At 42.6% G+C, this 18,137-nt stretch overlaps 1 protein-coding gene and 1 long non-coding RNA gene across 7 annotated transcripts in view; one reads left to right on the top strand and one right to left on the bottom strand.

Moving 5' to 3' along the window:
• Positions 1-18,137, top strand: part of LOC115294334 — a 59,100-nt gene that overhangs the window by 20,252 nt on the left and 20,711 nt on the right. The gene's annotated exons all lie outside the window — the stretch shown is intronic.
• Positions 16,147-18,137, bottom strand: part of FGF1 (fibroblast growth factor 1) — a 102,080-nt gene continuing 100,089 nt past the window's right edge. For 4 of the 6 annotated variants that reach the window (XM_029942146.1, XM_029942145.1, XM_029942144.1 and 1 more), the window contains one exon: positions 16,147-17,989. In XM_029942146.1, coding sequence (XP_029798006.1) covers positions 17,795-17,989 — 195 coding nt within the window. In that variant the 3' untranslated portion in view covers positions 16,147-17,794. The remainder of the gene's footprint in view (positions 17,990-18,137) is intronic. The other 2 variants (XM_029942148.1, XM_029942149.1) reach the window with 2 other exon arrangements.

The raw sequence follows: 18,137 nt of genomic DNA on the forward strand, positions 1-18,137 counted from the left end.
CCAGGATTTTTGGGGGTGGAAGAGAGAGGAATAGTTCATCATTTACATTTTTAAACAAGTTTATTGAGATATAATTTATGTTCAATAAACCATACCCACCTCAACTGTATAATTAGATGAGTTCTGATTAATGTATATGCCTGTGAAACCCTGACCACAGTCAAAATAGAGAACATTTCCATCACTCCTAAGAGTTTCCTTGTGTTCCTTTGGGAAGTTTTCAACAATTACTTCTTCACATATTTTTTCTTTCTCCTCTTCCTTTGGAATTCCAGCTGTATGCATTTTGAACCTTTGAATGTTGTTCCCTCAGGTCTCCAAGGTTCTTTTCAGTTTCATTTCTGTGACTCTGTCTTCGAGTTCATTGAATATTTCTTCTACCATCCTCAATAGATAATTGAACCTATTTAATAAACTTTTCAAATCTCAGTTTTTGTGCTTTTCAGATCTAGAATTTCCCGGGTTTATTTTTTCAGTTTCCATTTTTCTATTGAGAATTTTAGCTGTCTGTTCAGTACAATACCATATTTTCCTTTACTTCTTTCAAATTTTTATAATAACTGCTTTCATGTCTGCTAAATTCCACATCTGGAGGCATTCAGAGTCAGGTTCTATTGGCTGCCTTTCCCCCTGAATACAGAGCGCACTTTAACATTTCATTGCATGTCTAGTAATTTCTGGTTGAATAGTGAGCCCTATAGATGATACATTATGGCAACTCTAGATTCTCTAGTAATCTTCCGAGGTAGGTGTATTTTTTTTTCTAGCAGGCAGTTAACTTGCCTGGACTCCAGTGTTGATCTGTCATCATTAGGACGTGCAGCATTGAGTATCCCTATTCTTATGACGCCTCATTGCTATTCGTTTCAGTTGACTCTTTGGGAGTTTTCCCGCTTCTTGTAATTTAGTGACTAGTCAAGGATTTCATCAGAGATGGAGGTCACTCTCTTTGGATTTTCTTGCTTCTTCTAGGGTTTCTCTTCCCCCTCATTTCTAGCTCTTTGGCTGGTTGGGGGCTCTGTCTCTGACCTTTCAAGCCTATACGATTAAACTTTCTGGCACCAAACTTGTGCATGTTTGGGAAGTTAATTCAGTTAAATTAAAAAAAAAAAAAAAAGCAAACTCACAGATAGAGCCACATACAGCTTTCTTATTCAAGAGCTGATTGCCTTGTGGTTTCTGCCCACTTTTTCCTTAGGCCCCTTAGTGCCTCTTCCCACACATGCGTAGTTTAGCTCTTGGCCAGGGATTTGGGCAGAGTTTATAGTCAGAGTTTTATACTCCTTCTGTGGTTTTTCTCCTGCCAGTACTTTTCCTGTAGATTTCTACCTACGTTTTTCAGCCTTGAACTCTGATCTCTGGCACCTTAGCTGGTAAGGCTGTGGTTTTCCACTGCTCTTTTTTCTTTTTTTCACAGCTCGAGCTGTAAGGGTTGGGCATCACCCTAAGTCCAGGAAGACATAAACTCTCAATTCGAACCCCTTCCTGTGGCAGTTTTTTGAGATTAAACTTTCTTGCTTCTGTCAGCTTTTGGACTCTCTCCAGAGTCTAAAATACCTTTAAATAGTTGCCCTTTAAGAAATATTTCTTTAATCCTATTTTTATTATTGTTATCTATGGGGGGGCCTCATGTCCACTTCACTCCTCTGACATTTCTGGAAGCAGTCCACCCATTAGGTTTTTAATTTCAGTATCTCTGATTGTTCACTTGAAGTTTTATTTCATTCCTATCTGAGTTAAATCCGCCTGGTGTTCACGACAGCCTTCTTATTTATCACACTGTAGGTCCCTTATGAAAAATGCATTTGGCCACTTTAAATGTACCTATTTCTGCTCTGTATCCAGTTAATATCCAATAATTATAGCATCTGCAGTTCTTGTCTACTGACTTCCTCTTGTTCAACTTTTTATAAATAATTTTTGGGTTGTTTATTTGTACTTGGTGTCTAAAGAATATCATGGCCCATGGTCTTACATTAATTTCTAAGGCTAGGGATTCCTAGCTGAGGCAGATAGTGTAAATTTGTAGCCCAATTCTGTTTGACACCAGGCTCGTGATTATAGATTCCTAGAGGGACATCTTCCTTTCTCGTAATACAGAGCTGACAACAGCCATATCCCCAGGCCTCTGGATAAATTCCCCCCCACCCCCCAATCCATCCCTCCACTGACAGTACAGCTCTTTGAAACTTCTGGTTAGCAGTAGGTTCAGTTATAGTTTGTGCATATATCCAGTTCAAGACCTCTCCTGTGCCATCATGCTCCCCATGAATTTTAAAACTTAATCTGCCTGTTTACCATGAGAAATGAGATGAACTCCCAGTGCTATTTGTTCCTACTTACTGCTCTGGTTTTTTATTTTCTAATTGACTTGACTTTCTACTCCGGAAGGTTTTGAACAGAAAAAATTGAAAAAGAATACAATAAACCCCCAAACACTTACATTTATTTGTAGTTAACATTTTGCCTGTTTGCTTTTGTGTGTGTGTGTGTGTGTGCGCGTGTATGTGTGTTTGTGTGTTTGCTGAACCATTGTAAATTATATACATCATGACATTTTACCCCTAAATATATTATCATGCAACTCTAAAAATGAGGCTTTTCTTTACAAAATTGTAGTATTATTTTAATACTTAACAAATTGTATCAGTCAGGATTCTCCAGGGAAAGAGAGAGAGAGAGAGAGAGAGAGAGAGAGAGAGAGAGAGAGAGGGAAACATGTATGTGTATAGGGAGTAGGAGAGAAAAAGAATGATCTAAGAAAATTTCACAGAAAATTCTCTAGAACCAAAAGTCATGTGGTCATGTGTTTCTAGACTGAAAGGGTCCACCACTACCCTACCACAGTGTATAACAAGAGCCACACCAAGGCACATTATTCCAATGTTTCAAACACTAGAGCCACAGAAGATATTGAAAACTTCCAGAGAAGAAAAGAGGTAACATTCAGCTCATCAGGAATCAGAATGGCATTATACCTCCTCACAGTAGCACTGTAGCTTAGTGGACAACAGAGTAGTGCCTTCATGTTTGTGAGGGAGAATAATTTACAACCAAGACTTCCATACCCAGCCAGACTGTCAAATGAAGACAGAAGACAGAAGTGCCTTCTAAAGAGAAACTTTCTATTTACTATTTGTGAAAATAAGGTCCTGGAGGAAATATTAAACAGAAAGGGGCTAAGTCAAGAAAGAATGTTGCATGAGAGCCTGAAATAGTAAATCTAAAACAGAGAAAGGCACAAGGAATCCCAGGAAGGTGATGGCAGGAAACCATAAGACGATAGCACTGCCACAGGTCCTCACAGATCTGAGGGCTCCAGGGAGGGACATCTCAGTGAAAACTGAACTGATAAAAAAATGTTGATTGAATTTAAAGGCTTTTTAGAGTTTGTCATAAAGTTTGGGTTAAATTTGTGATGAAGATGTTGAAAATCGAGGAAATGAAAGACAGACATTTGCATGAAAAATGACATAAAATCATCCACTGGTTTATATGTAACTAATGGTTTCAATGTGCTACTAATGTAAACATTGAATTTTGAACTGACCAGTGATGTGACTCCATAGGGAGAGAGGATGGGAAGAGCCTCGGGATGGGGTGGAGGTTATGTATATGGCTGGTGGTGTATAGTATAAAAAGCTAATCTGTATTTTCCATAGAATGAAACTAATAGATACTGTTTAATAGATACTGTTTAGAAATACAAAGTTAAGTACCAGGAGAAATTTCTAGAAGAAATAAAAGTGGTTGCAGAGCAAGAGCCAGGAGTGCAACAGGAAGGGGTACTACTGTTATAACCTTTCTAATACTGTATTTTTAAAACTATGTATCTGCATTAGTTGGATTTTAAACATTTTAATTAGATATAAAAATTCATTAATTTCAGAATTTTAAATACTCTTTATAATTAATTGTGACACATGGCAAGATGCACCATAACATCACCATAGTGGTAAAGGTGTAAGTATTCTTCGCTTTCTTCAGGGACAGTGTATTCCTCCTCCTAAATCTGCACTGTCCAATGCACTAGTTGCTAGGTATTCATCATCACTATTTAAATTCAAATGAAATAAAATTCAAACTTCAATGTTTTAGTTCTGGTAGTCACATTTCCAAGAATTCAAGAGCCACATGTGGCTAGTGGCTACTGTATTGTACCACACTGTCCCAAATCATTGTCAGATTCTCTCTTCTTCCCAGCTCATTGCCAATCTTTTTGAGGCAGCATACAGTAGTGATTGAAGGTACGGGCGCAGGAATCAGACTCCATTAACTCAAGCATGGGCTTCAGCACCTGCTGACTATGTAGCTGTGGGCACATCAAATACCTCTCAGTGCTCCAGTTTCCCTATCTGTAAAATGAGGATAGTAATCCCACCAACACCTCCTAAGGGGGGTAAGGCTAGCCTGGGATAATGCATTTAAATGAAATGCTTAGCATCATGCCTGGCCCATGGTAAGCACTGAGCAAAGGTTACCCACTGTAGCTAGTATCATCATCATCATTGTCGTTATTGTCATCATCATCATTGTCGTCATCATCAACATCATCATCATCCCCTGCTGCGTATCTCTTCTGCCACTTCTGAGCTTACATGTGGCCCCATTGGATAGTTTCCATACAAACGAATACTTTCTCCTCAAGAGCCTGCATCTCTTTCTCTCTCTCTATTTTTCCTCCTGCTCAAGGACTTCCTTGGATATTATAGAATGCTCAGTGTGGAGACACTCAGCCCAAAAGTGCTGGGATTTAACACCTCCAGGCAGGAGAAGCCCTCGACTGGTGAAGGGTGGCATCATTTGGAGAAGGATCCTACTTCCATTTCTGGGGCATTTCTGAGGTGTCTTCTCCACGGCCCCCTAGAGGCCGCTATTGGAACTGAGCCTCATTTGTCCACAGTCGGCCCTTCTCCCATTCCTGTCTTTTTTCCCCCTCCCTCCTCTGTGCTTCTTGAAAACTTGTCCCAGCCTGTGCCCAAGTCGTGGTCTAAGGGTCTGTCTGGGAGAACCAACACTAAGAAAATCATCACCATCACGACTGTCGTCAATGCAGGATATCCTCAGCCCAAGACCACACTCTTCCGGTACCTTGCCGACTGGTTTTCCCACCTTTTGCACGCAACAGCCAGAGCTACCTCAGTTTAATGGCAATGTAGAGAGATGACCTACCTGCAGAATGTCTTTGTCGCTTCCTTCTTGCCCAAACGTAGAGTTTAAGCTTCGTCCGGCAGTAAAGCACCTTCATGGATTCCCCAGAGTCTACCTAACCAGTGTCACCCCTGGGATGCTGCTCACCATCCTTTAAACATGCCATTCTCCTTTGTTTTTCTGTATCCTAACATGTGCCATCTCCTCTCTTCTGATCGGAGTGATTATAATAGTGGTAATAGTTAAACACTTACCCTGCGTTCTGTGCCTTCTGCTCCCTTAGTTCATTTAAACCTCACAATAACCTTATGAGGGAGGTTTTAATAGTCTCCCCATATCAGAGATGTAGAAACCACATACTGAAGAGTGGAGTTGGGTCACTGCAAGCTTGTGCCCTATACCTGGAAGGAAAGTGACATCACATACACCCAGTTAACTGAAAAGAAATCAACTTTATCAACTCAGGAGAGAGAGGGGGTGGTGAGAGAGGGAGGAAGGAAAAGATTACAGTAAATAGTGTGGGTGAGCTGCTGACATGCTGCTCTGTGCATATGTGCTTCCAAAGGAGTGGGAGGAGGCAGGCCTCTTGTACTGGGAGCCCTTGGCTGGCCAAAACAGGGCTTCATTAGTCACAGTGTTCATATGATACAGTGCCCCTCAAATGCATGCCAGTTACTCACTGAGAGATGGTACCTCCACCTCTGGGGGCTTTTCAGGGCTGAGTTTGACTCTTCTTCATGAACAGACTCTCCAGTTCCTAATCCATGAGTGAGGTGACACCCATTGTCCTGCCTCCCTTTCTCACTTCCCCACCTGGTACACACCTGCTCATCTCTTCTGACACGAGTTGAACATCACTTCCTCTGGAAAGCTTGCCCTAACTCCCCCAGGACGACGTTTTCTTTCCACCTGTGCTCCTGCAGCATCCCCCATGGGTTTTTTTCAGCGCTTTCTCATGTTGCATTCTGACAGTTTGTTCATAACCCAGGTTCCCCAGCTAAGTGGTGGAGTCCTCAACAGAGCCCTTTCCTCTCTCCATTCCCCCACGTCTATTTCAGTCACCTCCATAGTGTAGATTCAGGAACTGTCTTCTGTGTTTGCTTGTCAGAAAGGCAGGTCTCTGTGTCTTCCAGAAAAAGGGATGAGATCGATTCAGAATGGCTATTATAAAGAAGCAGTCATTTCTTACAGAATCTGGAGCCCCCCGAATAATCTACTCTGTCTCCATTCACTTTCTGTCTCTTTGGTTTCTTTGTTTTTCCCACAAGGTCACTGTTTGACTGTCAGAATTTAAGATGCCACTTTCTACAGGGCAATGTGGTCTGTTGAGTTTTCCTTATTAAATCTGTGTAAATAAATTTTTGTTCTTTATTTTCATCCCCAGATTAAGACATCTTTGCCAGCCAGCCAAACCCCTTCCAAACTCTGAAATTGGCACCATTTCCGAAGAGTTTCCAAGTTGCCTTTATGGGTTTTTTTTTTTATATCTTATGAAGGATGTGGTTTTTGGTTATGTGATTCTTTTTAAGCCACTTCATTTGTGTTTGGACTGATTAATAGCATAGCTCCCCGAAGTTGGACAGAAACATCAAATTCAGAACCTCTAGAAGCACAGCAGTAAGAAGCTAATTAGTTCATGTTTTCCATATGAATGAGACTCAAATACACAATCACTGCTTCCTTGTTCTATCTCTCACCCTTGACTCTGCTGGCAAACCTTGCTCTTCCTTTTAGATATAAGGGGATTTGTTGGGAGCCAGAAGCATTTTCCTGTACTCCACCTGCTGGATGGAATGAACAAAAGCCTGGGAGAAAGGTCGAAATACTTAGCAAATATGACTCGTGCGCCCCTCCCCCCAAGTTTCAAGTCTGGAATACATTTAACGGTCCCAGGCCAGAAGCATGCATGCTGATGCTGCTTAATTGTGTCCTTTGGCAGAGGGTCTAGAGAAGTGTTACAATTCAGTTGTATAGGGCAGAGAAAGAGGGAGAGAGAATGATTTTATTTATATATATATATATATATATATATATATATATATATACACACACACACACACACACATATATACACACATATATACATACACACACATATATAAAAATACATATATATTTATACACACACACATATACATATATATATAGCTTCACCTCAGTTATCTACAGATGGTGGAGAATGCAATCCACCTAACTGCTTTATTCCATCACTGGCCTCTATTTTACCAGCTAGCCTCAATTTACAACATGCTCCCTATCCTTTGGTCACTACACTTGAGTCTCATTGGCATTGTGTTCCTTCCTGCCACAGAAGCTTAGCCCAGGCTGCTGCCTTTATCTAGAATGTTCTTTACAACACACACTCTATCTCTTTACCTAGTCAACTCTGACCCTTCTTTCAGATATCAGCTTACTTCCTCTGGGGAGCCCTTAAGTAAGTTAAATCCTCTTGTTATATATTCTGAAGATACTGGCTACTTCTTCTTTGTAAGCACCTGTCACACTTAGAATTTTACATTTCTCTGTGTGATCCTTTGTATAAACTCCTTCCTAAAGTATGGTAGACATATGGCACAAATGATAGGCAGGTGTTCATTTTTTTTAATGTTAAAGTTATCTGTTTATTTTAATGTGTATTTAAAAATACGTACTAATAGCTTATCCTTTTTTGAACATTTTAGCTTTCATTGGGCCTACTGTAGATAAACTGTGAATCCACCATCCAGAAGCCAGAGGAAGTAGAAGTGTGGTGATTGGGCCATAGGCATATAGGCAACAATTTTGGAAACAGTAGGCAAATGATTGAAATTTGGGAAATATGTTGATATGTTTCTCCTCACTAGAATGTAAGCTCCAGAAAAGAGATCTTTTGTGCACCACTGTCCCTACCAGGTCTGGTGCATATTTGGGCTTTGATAACTATTTGTTGAAAGACATGACAAGTGATTGAATGAACAATGTAATCACTCAACACGTGCCCCTCCTAGGTGACCTCAGGCCAGCCATAGATCAGACAATCCAAAAGAAGGTTGAGATTTGTCTTGAGGATCATCCATTTGGACTGCACACAGTGGAGACAGATTGGATCTTTGTAGACTTAGAACGTTCGGCTTCAGATGCCCAAGGGCTCTGTCAAGTCATAGGGCTGTAGGGGACCTTTGCAGTTACTCTGCTCAGAGTAGTGCCCTAGCGTCCGGGGCAGGTCCTGTCCTAGGCAACGCTCCCTGAGAAGCAGCCTCTGAGGTGAAGATGAGCCCTGCCGGAAGTCATTAGGGAATCAACTCCTGTGGAAGGGGAGGGAAGGAAGCAGGATGGGGCAGAAGGGGAAGTGAGACCGTCTCAGTGGGAGAGTCAGCATACTTTATGAGAAGTTCTGAAGCCGGAATGGGCCTTGAGCTCTGTCCAGCGCCGAAGCACAGGAGCCAGGCAATTATGCCCCATGCAGACCACGTCAGAGGGATGTGCCCTTGGGCAAGGCAGCTCTCTTCACCTAGACTGTCCCTGAAGGGTGCCGATGGCTTCATCTCTGGAGGGAGACCTGGGCGATGCGTCCCAGGGTCTCCCCCTGGTGTCCGTCCAGTCTCTGAATCCTGGAGTGGCAGAGATCAACTACTACGTGTGGCTGTGCTTCAGCCATGGCAGGAATGGCTGTAGTTGTCAGAAGTTTTTTGTTTTTTTTTTTTCCTGTTCTTTATACTGAGCCTAAAGTCCTTCCTTGTCAAGTTCTAAATACCTATATTCATTTTGACTACTGGAGCAAGAAAACCAAAATAACCCTTCACCTATCTGAGGATAGCTAGAGCGTCTATCTCATTTTAAATCTCTCTCTCTTTTTTTTTTTAAATGTTTATTTATTATGAGACAGAGAAACAGAGCATGGGTAGGGCAGGGGCAGAGAGAGAGGGAGGCACAGAATCTGAAGCAGGCTACAGGATCCAAGCTGTCAGCTCAGAGCCCGATGTGGGGCTTGAACCCATGAACCGTGAGATCATGACCTGAGCTGAAGTTGGCTGCTTGGCTGCTTAACCAACTGAGCCACCCAGGTGCCCTCTCATTTTAAATCTCTTAACTGATCACACATAGTTTCTTCAGCTCTGTTCTTGTGCGTGGTTTTCTGGCCCCTCACTATTCATTTGCTATCTTCTATATAACTTTTTTTAATTTGTAAAACTTCCTTTTTTAAATGTTTATTTAAAAACCATTAAATAGAGAGAGATAGCGTGTGAGGGGGGAGGGAGGGAGGGAGGGAGGGAGGGAGAGAGAGAGAGAGAGAGAGAAAGTGTTAGACACAGAGACAGAATCCAAAGCAGGCTCCAGGCTCTGAGCTGTCAGCACAAAGCCCAGCGTGGGGCTCAAACCTACAAACTGAGAGATTATGACCTGAGCTGACGTCAGATGCTTAACCGACTGAGCCACCCACGTGCCCCTGTGCAACTTCATTTAAGGGGTGCCATATACAAATAAGCTTGGGGTCAATCAAAACTTTTACATCTTCTTCCAATGCATTGTTCTCAAGCAAGATCCCTCTGAATGCAAGTTCATGAAAACAATCACTGGGAACCAAAGTGGAGACTCTAAAAGATTATTGTTAGCCCTATCTTATTTTAATATGTAAATTTATTTTTATTGTAAAATAATTGCAAACTTTATTCAATCCTTTTTGTATGCCAGGTATTGTGTTAAAAATACTTGCGTGCCTCCGTCTCGTTTGATCCTTTCAACAAGCCTATGAGGCTGATACTGTTTGGATCCTCATTTTATGGAGGAGGACATGGAAGACAGCTAGACCCAATCACTTGCCCAAAGTCACCAAGTCAGTGCATGGAGGGACCTAGGATTGCAACTGCTCCTCTGACCCCACAGCTACCTTCTTTCTTTATATGTATGTTACACTGATTTGGATTGATTTGAAACAGCAAATCACCTTATTATTTCACTGAAAAAAGATAAACTAAAATAGCAAACAGAGGACTTAATATTTATAGAAAGTACCTTAAATGTACATAATGGTCTTTGGAGAGGCTCAGGGGGCTTAGAAAATGGCGATTTGTTTTTTAAAGGGAATAAAGCCAAAACATTGATGCCTTCCTTTAGGGACGGTCTCCATCTACTCCTACAATAAGCTTCTAAAGAGCAAGGACCACATTTATTCATCTGTGTCTAGTGGAGTAGCTACGTCATCTTCTTTACATCTTCTTTTGTCAGTCTATTGTCTGGCCGCTCTGAATCCATTCTTTGCCTTGTTTTTGTGACATTGCAGCTGGGCCCTGTAAATACTTCTTCTTCACCAGCTGGTGTAACTTAGGGTTTGTCAGCAGAGGGCACTGGAGGGACACTTCAGGGGGAAGGGGCTTGTCTTTGGGGTTCTTGTGCTTTTCTTCTTGCTCCTCTGGCACGGTGGCCGCTGGGTAGCCTCCTGCACAGCACTGGCTCTGCAGCAAACTGCTTCCAGAAGGTTCCACTAGTGCCCCGGTGGGATGCTCCCTGAGCCGCCACAGTGAGACTCCCCACCCCCCTTCCCATCCCTGGGCCACAGCCACCCCCTTCATCTCTGAGGCTGAATCTCATCCCTGAGAGAAGGCCCTCTGTCAGGTTTCTTCCTTCTATGATTAATTTCCTTAGCCTTGGGATAGAAGCCGCTCCCTACATCTGTGCTCCCAGTATTGCATAGAGACCCCTTAACACCTCAGTAGTTAATCCCTTTTTATTAGTTAATAATTCTTGCCATTAGAATTTTCATGTTTACATTGTTGGTGTGGTTTCAATTTCCTGACTGGACCCTCACTATTGCAATGCTAAGTACTCAAAATAAATGACCAGTGGATGAATGCGTTAGTGAGGGAATTGAGGAAGAATGCTTCTTTTTTGCCCTGTTGCGCCTGTTTATTCTTCAGGATTCAACTCTATGAAGTAGCCGTCTGTCCTATCAAACTCTCTCCAGATGTTCAAATTGTTGAGAGTTACACATTTTCAAGAACTCTATAAAACCTATGTCTCTTCTTCACTTAGGTTGAATATTCTAGGACAGTTTCCGGTAGCAGCAAGGATAAGGAAACCTGTTTGTCTCTCATCTGTCCTCTCTGCACAATGACCTTGCAGTGACGATTTTATCCTGAATGATCAGAAGTAATCTGGCCAGTCCTAAAACCTGCACCTGTTTCCCAGGTCAGACTCTGGGCTACTAATGCAAGTGTTGTGTTTTGAGAAAGCCGTAGGTCATACTGTTGGTTTCTACAGGAGCCTCCTGAACTCTCAGCATGGTTGACATCTCAGACTATGAGCAATCTTGTTTTTACAGTCCGAACAAAGCAAGGTAGTGTACGATGACCGTCCTGTAACTTATTTTGGAGAAAGAAATTTTGGCTCGAGACCTATGAGTAAAATAATATAATATCTTGCTCTTCTGTATCCCTGGGTAAGACTAAAACAAATTTCTCTTCAGGCAGGAAAATATGAAATATGAAAATTACAATGATATGCATATGTGACATCTTGCACGAATTGCCTGTCTACACCTATATCCCCAAACACTGCATCCAAGTGAACCAAATCCTGAAATTGAACACGCTTCCAAACAAGGAATGCCCAAGGCTTCATTAAGGCTGGTAGAAATGCCCATCAAGGACAAGGTGAGGTTTGGCTTAGTTATGGAATAAAATAGACTCTCATATTTACCTGCTAAATGTGTAAATGTAGCCTGTGTGACAGTGAGTAGCTAAGAAGGAAGGAAGCAGTGTAGGAAATACCAACTTCCCACCTCACAGACATTCTCAGAACCTCAGAAGACCCCCAAACTAGGTCCCAAAATACATGCATTTTATAAAGCAAACCCCCCCACCAGCTTCCGGCTGTGTGTGACCTGGTTTCTCTTTTTAATTTTATAACTAGGGTGGAAAACTCAGTGTAGTACATCATGGTAAATATATCAGCTGCAAATGGGTGCAATGTTACAGAAAGATCCCAGTAGGGGGTTAGTACATTCCCTTGGAACCTGAGAGACTGTTAGATGAATCACTGGGGTCCAGAATGTCCTGTATCAGATCCCTGCATCACAGGCTCTTACGTTCACTGAGTGGACTTGAGAGTAAATTTTATGTATGATAATAAGGGAGTTTCTTTCTGGGGGTAGAGAACAGGTTTAAGGAGTAGAGTAGGAAGGAGGGGGTGTGCCACTTTTCACATGCCGTTATATCACTTTTAATGGTTGTCAAACAAATGCCTAGTGACTTTGAGATGGAGAAGATAGAAGTCCCACTGCTGAGTTGGGCTTAAGTATTCCTTTATTGCACTACTGCTCCTACGTATTATCTTTGTTAATTTGTGAAAGTACACTTGTTTGATGTGTCACTATTACCATACTCCTCAGTAGGACAGTGACATGAGAGCACTTAGGGTTAGGATTCCCCTCCCCTCCCCACTGCATGACAGATAGGACATCAGTCAGATAAACATGGAAGGCGAAGACTTCATTACATGTTCCCCTTTTGCGGTCAAGGTCACCTGTAAGGGGCCAAGTCTCAGCCAGACCTAACCCTTTCAGACACTTAGGGCACAGAGTTACTGTTTTCAGTTGGTTCAGCAAAGATGAAAAATTTCAAATCCCTATATAAGATGCATTCCTGTAGTAGTGGTGTTTATCTTATCATCATCTTATCATGGATGGCAAACTGGTAGGTAGGTTAAGAGAGCAATTGCCAGAAAGTGTCGGAGGCTGAGGAGGATGGCCCGAGACCCTGGACATCAGGCCTTCTTCTGGCTCAGTCCCCTTTTTGTGTCTTGTTTGGGAATGGATGTAGAGGTACCTGGGTGGCTCCGTCGGTTGAGCATACAACTTCAGCTCAAGTCATGATCTCATTATCTGTGAGTTCAAGCCCCGTGTCAGACTCTGTGCTGACAGCTGGGAGCCTAGAGCCTGCTTCAGATTCTGTGTCTCCCTCTTTCTCTGCCCTTCCCCCACTTGGGCTCTGTCTCTCAAAAATGAATAAATGCTTAAATAATCAAGTTTATACCTGAAACTATTAAAATGTTATATTTTGATTATATATTAATAAAAAAGGAAAATATCTTCATCCTAAAAAAATGAATAAATGCTTAAAAATTTTAAATGGTTATAAGATAGGAATTTGGAGGTAGGGGAGCAGGAGGGAGGAATGAAGTGAAGACTGCAGAGTTGGGGAAGGGATGACCGCCAGCCCGGCAGTGAGGAGAATTCCAAAGTAGGAGAGGGGGCCAAAGTCCTCTGGGCTGTGGCGACAGAAACGTGCAGAGAGCTTGGGGGCAGTAGAGGCCACAGTGTGTGCCTGTGGGACTGGCATCCTTACACTCATTTTGTAGGATTAGTAGCAAACCAACGAAAAGAACTCACCAGGCCCTCCCAGCAGATGGTTCCTGGGTAACAGGATGTCCCCCTTGTCTTTGAACAAACTGCATCTTTGAAAACACTGAAGTCATAATACAGGATCCTAATTGGGCCTCGTCATCTTCAGGAAGAAGTCCAGTTGCTTTAAGCCAGTGTTTTTCAGAAAACTGTGGTTGTGATCTATTAAGTTGTGACCCAATTTAATGCATCTTTGACCAGCATGTTGTAGTGGAATGTAATAGAAAAAGATGCAGCTCATATATATATATATATATTTATATATGGCTTCCTGACCTTCTTTATTTCAGTTGTGCGTATGTCCAAGGGTAGGCCTGTGGTGAGTTGTGATGGAAACTACAGTTCTTACAGCAGATCAAACTCCAAAGAGCAGGAAAATATGGGGTTTAGGGGGCTTTAAGAGGAAAAGGAGGGATTGATTTTGGCATATAATTCGTAGAAGGGACAAACACTGCACAGCACTTCTTAATCCATGCATGTGCTTGTGTGAGTGTACGTGCGTGAGAGCCGGCGTCATTGTGTGTGTGTATGTGTCAGTGTTTGTGTGTATGATCTGATAGCCACAAGGTCTAGGCAACAGTACACTTTCTCCTAAGAATAAAGAGTCATAAGGTTGACAAGTGTGCTAAGGAGATACTGCTCGTATGATAACCGTTTCAGAAGATCTGATGGGCAAGCTTATCACCCTTCATCAAGATGCTTGCGATGCAAGAGATGACCCTTTTGCCCTTGACTTACAGTTGTAAGTCCTTAGTCCCCCCCACCCCCCAGGTCACAGTATCTTTGCTTTAGCACAAACTGTTCAACTGAACAATAGTGGCATTATTTCTCGTAATTTGTACTATGAAGAAAGAGTGTCAGTTGAGTTAATTATGGTGCTTGGTTCTTCAAGGGACAAATTCCCTGAATATACTTCCCTGACGTATCCCTAGAAAAACACCAGTACTGCCTTAGGTTTCCAAACACAGTGAAAAATGTTGTCACCTTAGCTTTTCCTGTCAGCCTTCAAGGTGTTCCACCCTGTGACAAGCTATGTGTCGAATACAAAACAGCCACACCTGATGGATGCCAGGGGAAGACTTTCCTCAGGAAGATGAGATGTGGCGATGTTGCAGAACTCAGACATTATCGCCTTTTAGTGGAACATTTATTAATCTTTGTAAGGTGCCCAAAATAAAGAGACACTGTTGTAAAATGGCAGCTGTCTTCTTCATCAGAGGTCTGCTTCGCAGCCCATGGGCTCGGTTGGTTTAGGCAGTTATTCTAACAGGGCTGGGGAGCTGGGCTCCGTTGCCTCGGACACAAAGCAAGGACCTCCATCTGTAGTAACTAACATAGGATGCTTCAGTCAGTTTTTGGTAAGTACACACTGTTGGCCCTTGGGAGGCTCTGATGATCGTCCCTTCCGAGGAAACAGATCACTGCCACTTCCACTCCATATTGCAAACATTCAGAAGCATAAACGCTCCTGATGCTGTGCAGAATGTCAGGCAATTCGTAACAGTTGGCCTGAAAATGAATCCACACGAGAGACATGGGACAAGCAGATGGCTGTACCTCACTTACTCAAGGAAAAGAGAGACTGAGCAACAGGAGCCTCCGTGTGTAAGGAACAAGAGAGTGTGAGGAGCTAGAATGGAGCAGGGGACTGTCACTTTCTTACAAAATCGGACAGGCTCTTTCCCCAATTTGAAATCGGTCCTCCTAAAGCTGGCATGGTTCTACAGTTGAAAATATTAGGTTTACCTGGCCATGTCCTCTGATACTTTCATGGGGGGTTATCTTATACTAGGTATTGCTAATTCTTTCAGAACCTGGACTTCTGGGACTTGATGTTTATTCAGCAGGAAACACATAGTCTCTGTTTTTACCTCAACTGAAATAAATGAATCCACACCATCTTTCATCATAAATATAATGCCCTGGGAGAGAATGCAGCAGCAAACCAGATAGACAATGTTTTCAGGTGCCCCAGTACCCAGTTCAGTGCCTGGCACACGGTAGGCACCGAATGAATATTCAGTGAACGAATATATGAATGATGACCGGGCAGAGACTGGGAAGCCACGGTAGTGATTCTTCTAACTGCTTTGGATCTTTGAAACCACAGGCTTCCGTCTTATCTGTTAGCAACACTGAATTTTTCTTGGCCAGTGTTATATTCGAATTTGATTCATACACTAAAAAATTATGGACCATGGTATATCATAGATTTCTTCTCTGCGCATGCTTTTCTGGCCAAATCTTCATAGTAAAGAAATGCTAAACCACACTGCACTATCCCCAACTTGCCTGGAAGGATTTACTAAAATAAAATAGGATTGTCTTACCCAAGATACAAAACCAAAGTTCTGAAATGGTTTTTCTGTACAAATGCAGAATGATATTATTAGCCATAGTGTTAGTTTAGTTCCTTAATTGCACTATCTTGCTTTGAACTTTCACAAACTCTTTTTTTCCATCATAAATATGACAATGCAATTAGTAAGGAGTTATTTTTCAGTTAATGATGTCAGTTTCTTAGAGCATGAGCTAATATTCTCATCAGTTTTTCTCCACAGTTACCCTATCATTGCTTCAGAGTCCCCATTTTCAAAGGAAAACTTGTAATAGCACAATTACAAATGAAGTACAATCTCTTTTTATAGGTACATGTGGTATGAGTAGTAGATAATTGAAGAGTTTATACATCAGATCCTATGATTATCATTCTCAGTGGCTGAATGCTAATCAGTTAACTGCCTGGGAGCCATATATTTATAAATGTGATTAAAACATACAGTCTCACAGTAAATTTAAATGGCTTATTAAAGACCTTTACATGGCAACAGTATCATGTGTCGGAGATGAATGGTGTTTCTAATTTGCTAGCCACTTGGGTCAAGTTTACTTTAAGCAGGAAGCATATTTATACAAGTAATCGTAACACAAATGGTCTCTTGAGAAAAGCTGTTTGTGAGGATTTAACATTTTTGAAGTATGCTTTTGTGTATCTTCTAAATGGGTATTTTATAGGCACTGGGCCGAAAGCGCCTTAAATCCATGTTCCTTAACACAGGCGTAACTGTTGCTGATGCTGCCTGAGTGTTCAGGAAGGCTCATGGGGTGTGTGTTTTTAAGCGCAAGGCGAGAGAGGCTCGGGGGCCTTGGGCCCCCTTCCTCTGGACAGCATGCTTCAGAGCTCTGCTACTTAAAGTGGGGGTGGGGCGGGGGAAGGCAGCAGCATCCGTAGCCCCTGGGGGCTTGTTAGAAATGCACAGACTGCACCCCAGACCCACTGAACCAGAACCCACACTCAAAAACCATCTGCATGTGATTTGTAAGCATTGCCCAGGACCCCCAAAGCCTCTGCTCTCTGGGGACCAGGCACAAATCATGGTGTCCCTCTATCTTTCCTTCTCTTGTCTAGAGTCAACCTCTTTAGAGGAAAACGTCCCCCCAACCCATGTTTCCTTTCTTTCTCAGCACTTCCACACCTCAGGCCCAAATGAATTTACCAACATCTGATGTTTTTGCTTTTATCAAGAACCCACTTCTGCTGTCCGTCTGACATCATCCAGGAGCTTCCTGCTGCGGAATTATCTTGGGAAAGTCACGGCATTGTAATGACTCCCAATGCTATGCGTTTATTCTGCTTTCCTGTGGGCTGAGCCTCCCATCCGTCATTGATTCTGCAATGAAAGCCCATCCTTCTAAGCTGTCCACCCGAACCCAATCTCCCTTTGTCATTTTAATCCATTCTCTTCTCCAGGGAGGATTTTCTTCATCCTAGTTTCTACTCATGGAACACTGCCTTCCCCTAACCTAGCCATAAGCTTCTCTGCTAATATTTGTGGGGTGTTCAAAGGATAGAAGGGCATCATGCCAGGTGTTTGGGAGAATCATGGACAGGATTTACTCAGTAGAGGGAATTGTATGTGGTTTCTGTTGACCCCGTGGCAGCTCTCTGAACACACTTCATTTGGCCCCACCTTTGCATTGAGAGTCTCAGCCTACAGCAGGTGCCCAGAGGCAACAGGGCATCCACACACCCAGACCAGCAAGCCAGTTGGCCCCTAGGAGCTATTTGATCCCTCTGTTTGAAACCGTGCTGGGGTAAAAGGCTCTGCAAAAAAGTGACCGGGCAGTTAGAAGCGCACTGCTTACAAATTCAGGCTCTGTGGGCCAGGGGTTAGCGCAGCCAGTAGTCAAGGGAACAACCCGGGGTCAGCTGGGTGAGGACCCCTCAGCCTCCTCTGGAGTGGTCGGCACCCAGAAGAGATTTCTTTAATCAGAGGAGACTGGCAGGGGGAGAAACAAAATTGCCTTCTGGCCATAGTGAGTCCGGGGACCGCGTTTACAGCTTCCGTTTTTCTTGAGACCCACAAACCAATTCTTCTCTGCGTGCTTCTTGGATGTGTAGGTGTTGTAATGGTTTTCTTCCAGCCTTTCCAGGAACAAACATTCCTCATTTGGTGTCTGCTAAAAAAAATACAATGACAAGAAAGTAGAATTATTAGTGATTCAACGAGGTGTCTCTGGTGACTAGCTGTGTGGCCTTGGGTGAGTTTACTGAGGCTATTTATGCTTTGGTTTATTCTTTAGGAAAATCGAGATTCTAGTGGGACCT

The sequence above is a fragment of the Suricata suricatta genome, chromosome 6, assembly GCF_006229205.1.
Source record: "Suricata suricatta isolate VVHF042 chromosome 6, meerkat_22Aug2017_6uvM2_HiC, whole genome shotgun sequence".
Taxonomy (NCBI): Eukaryota; Metazoa; Chordata; class Mammalia; order Carnivora; family Herpestidae; genus Suricata; species Suricata suricatta.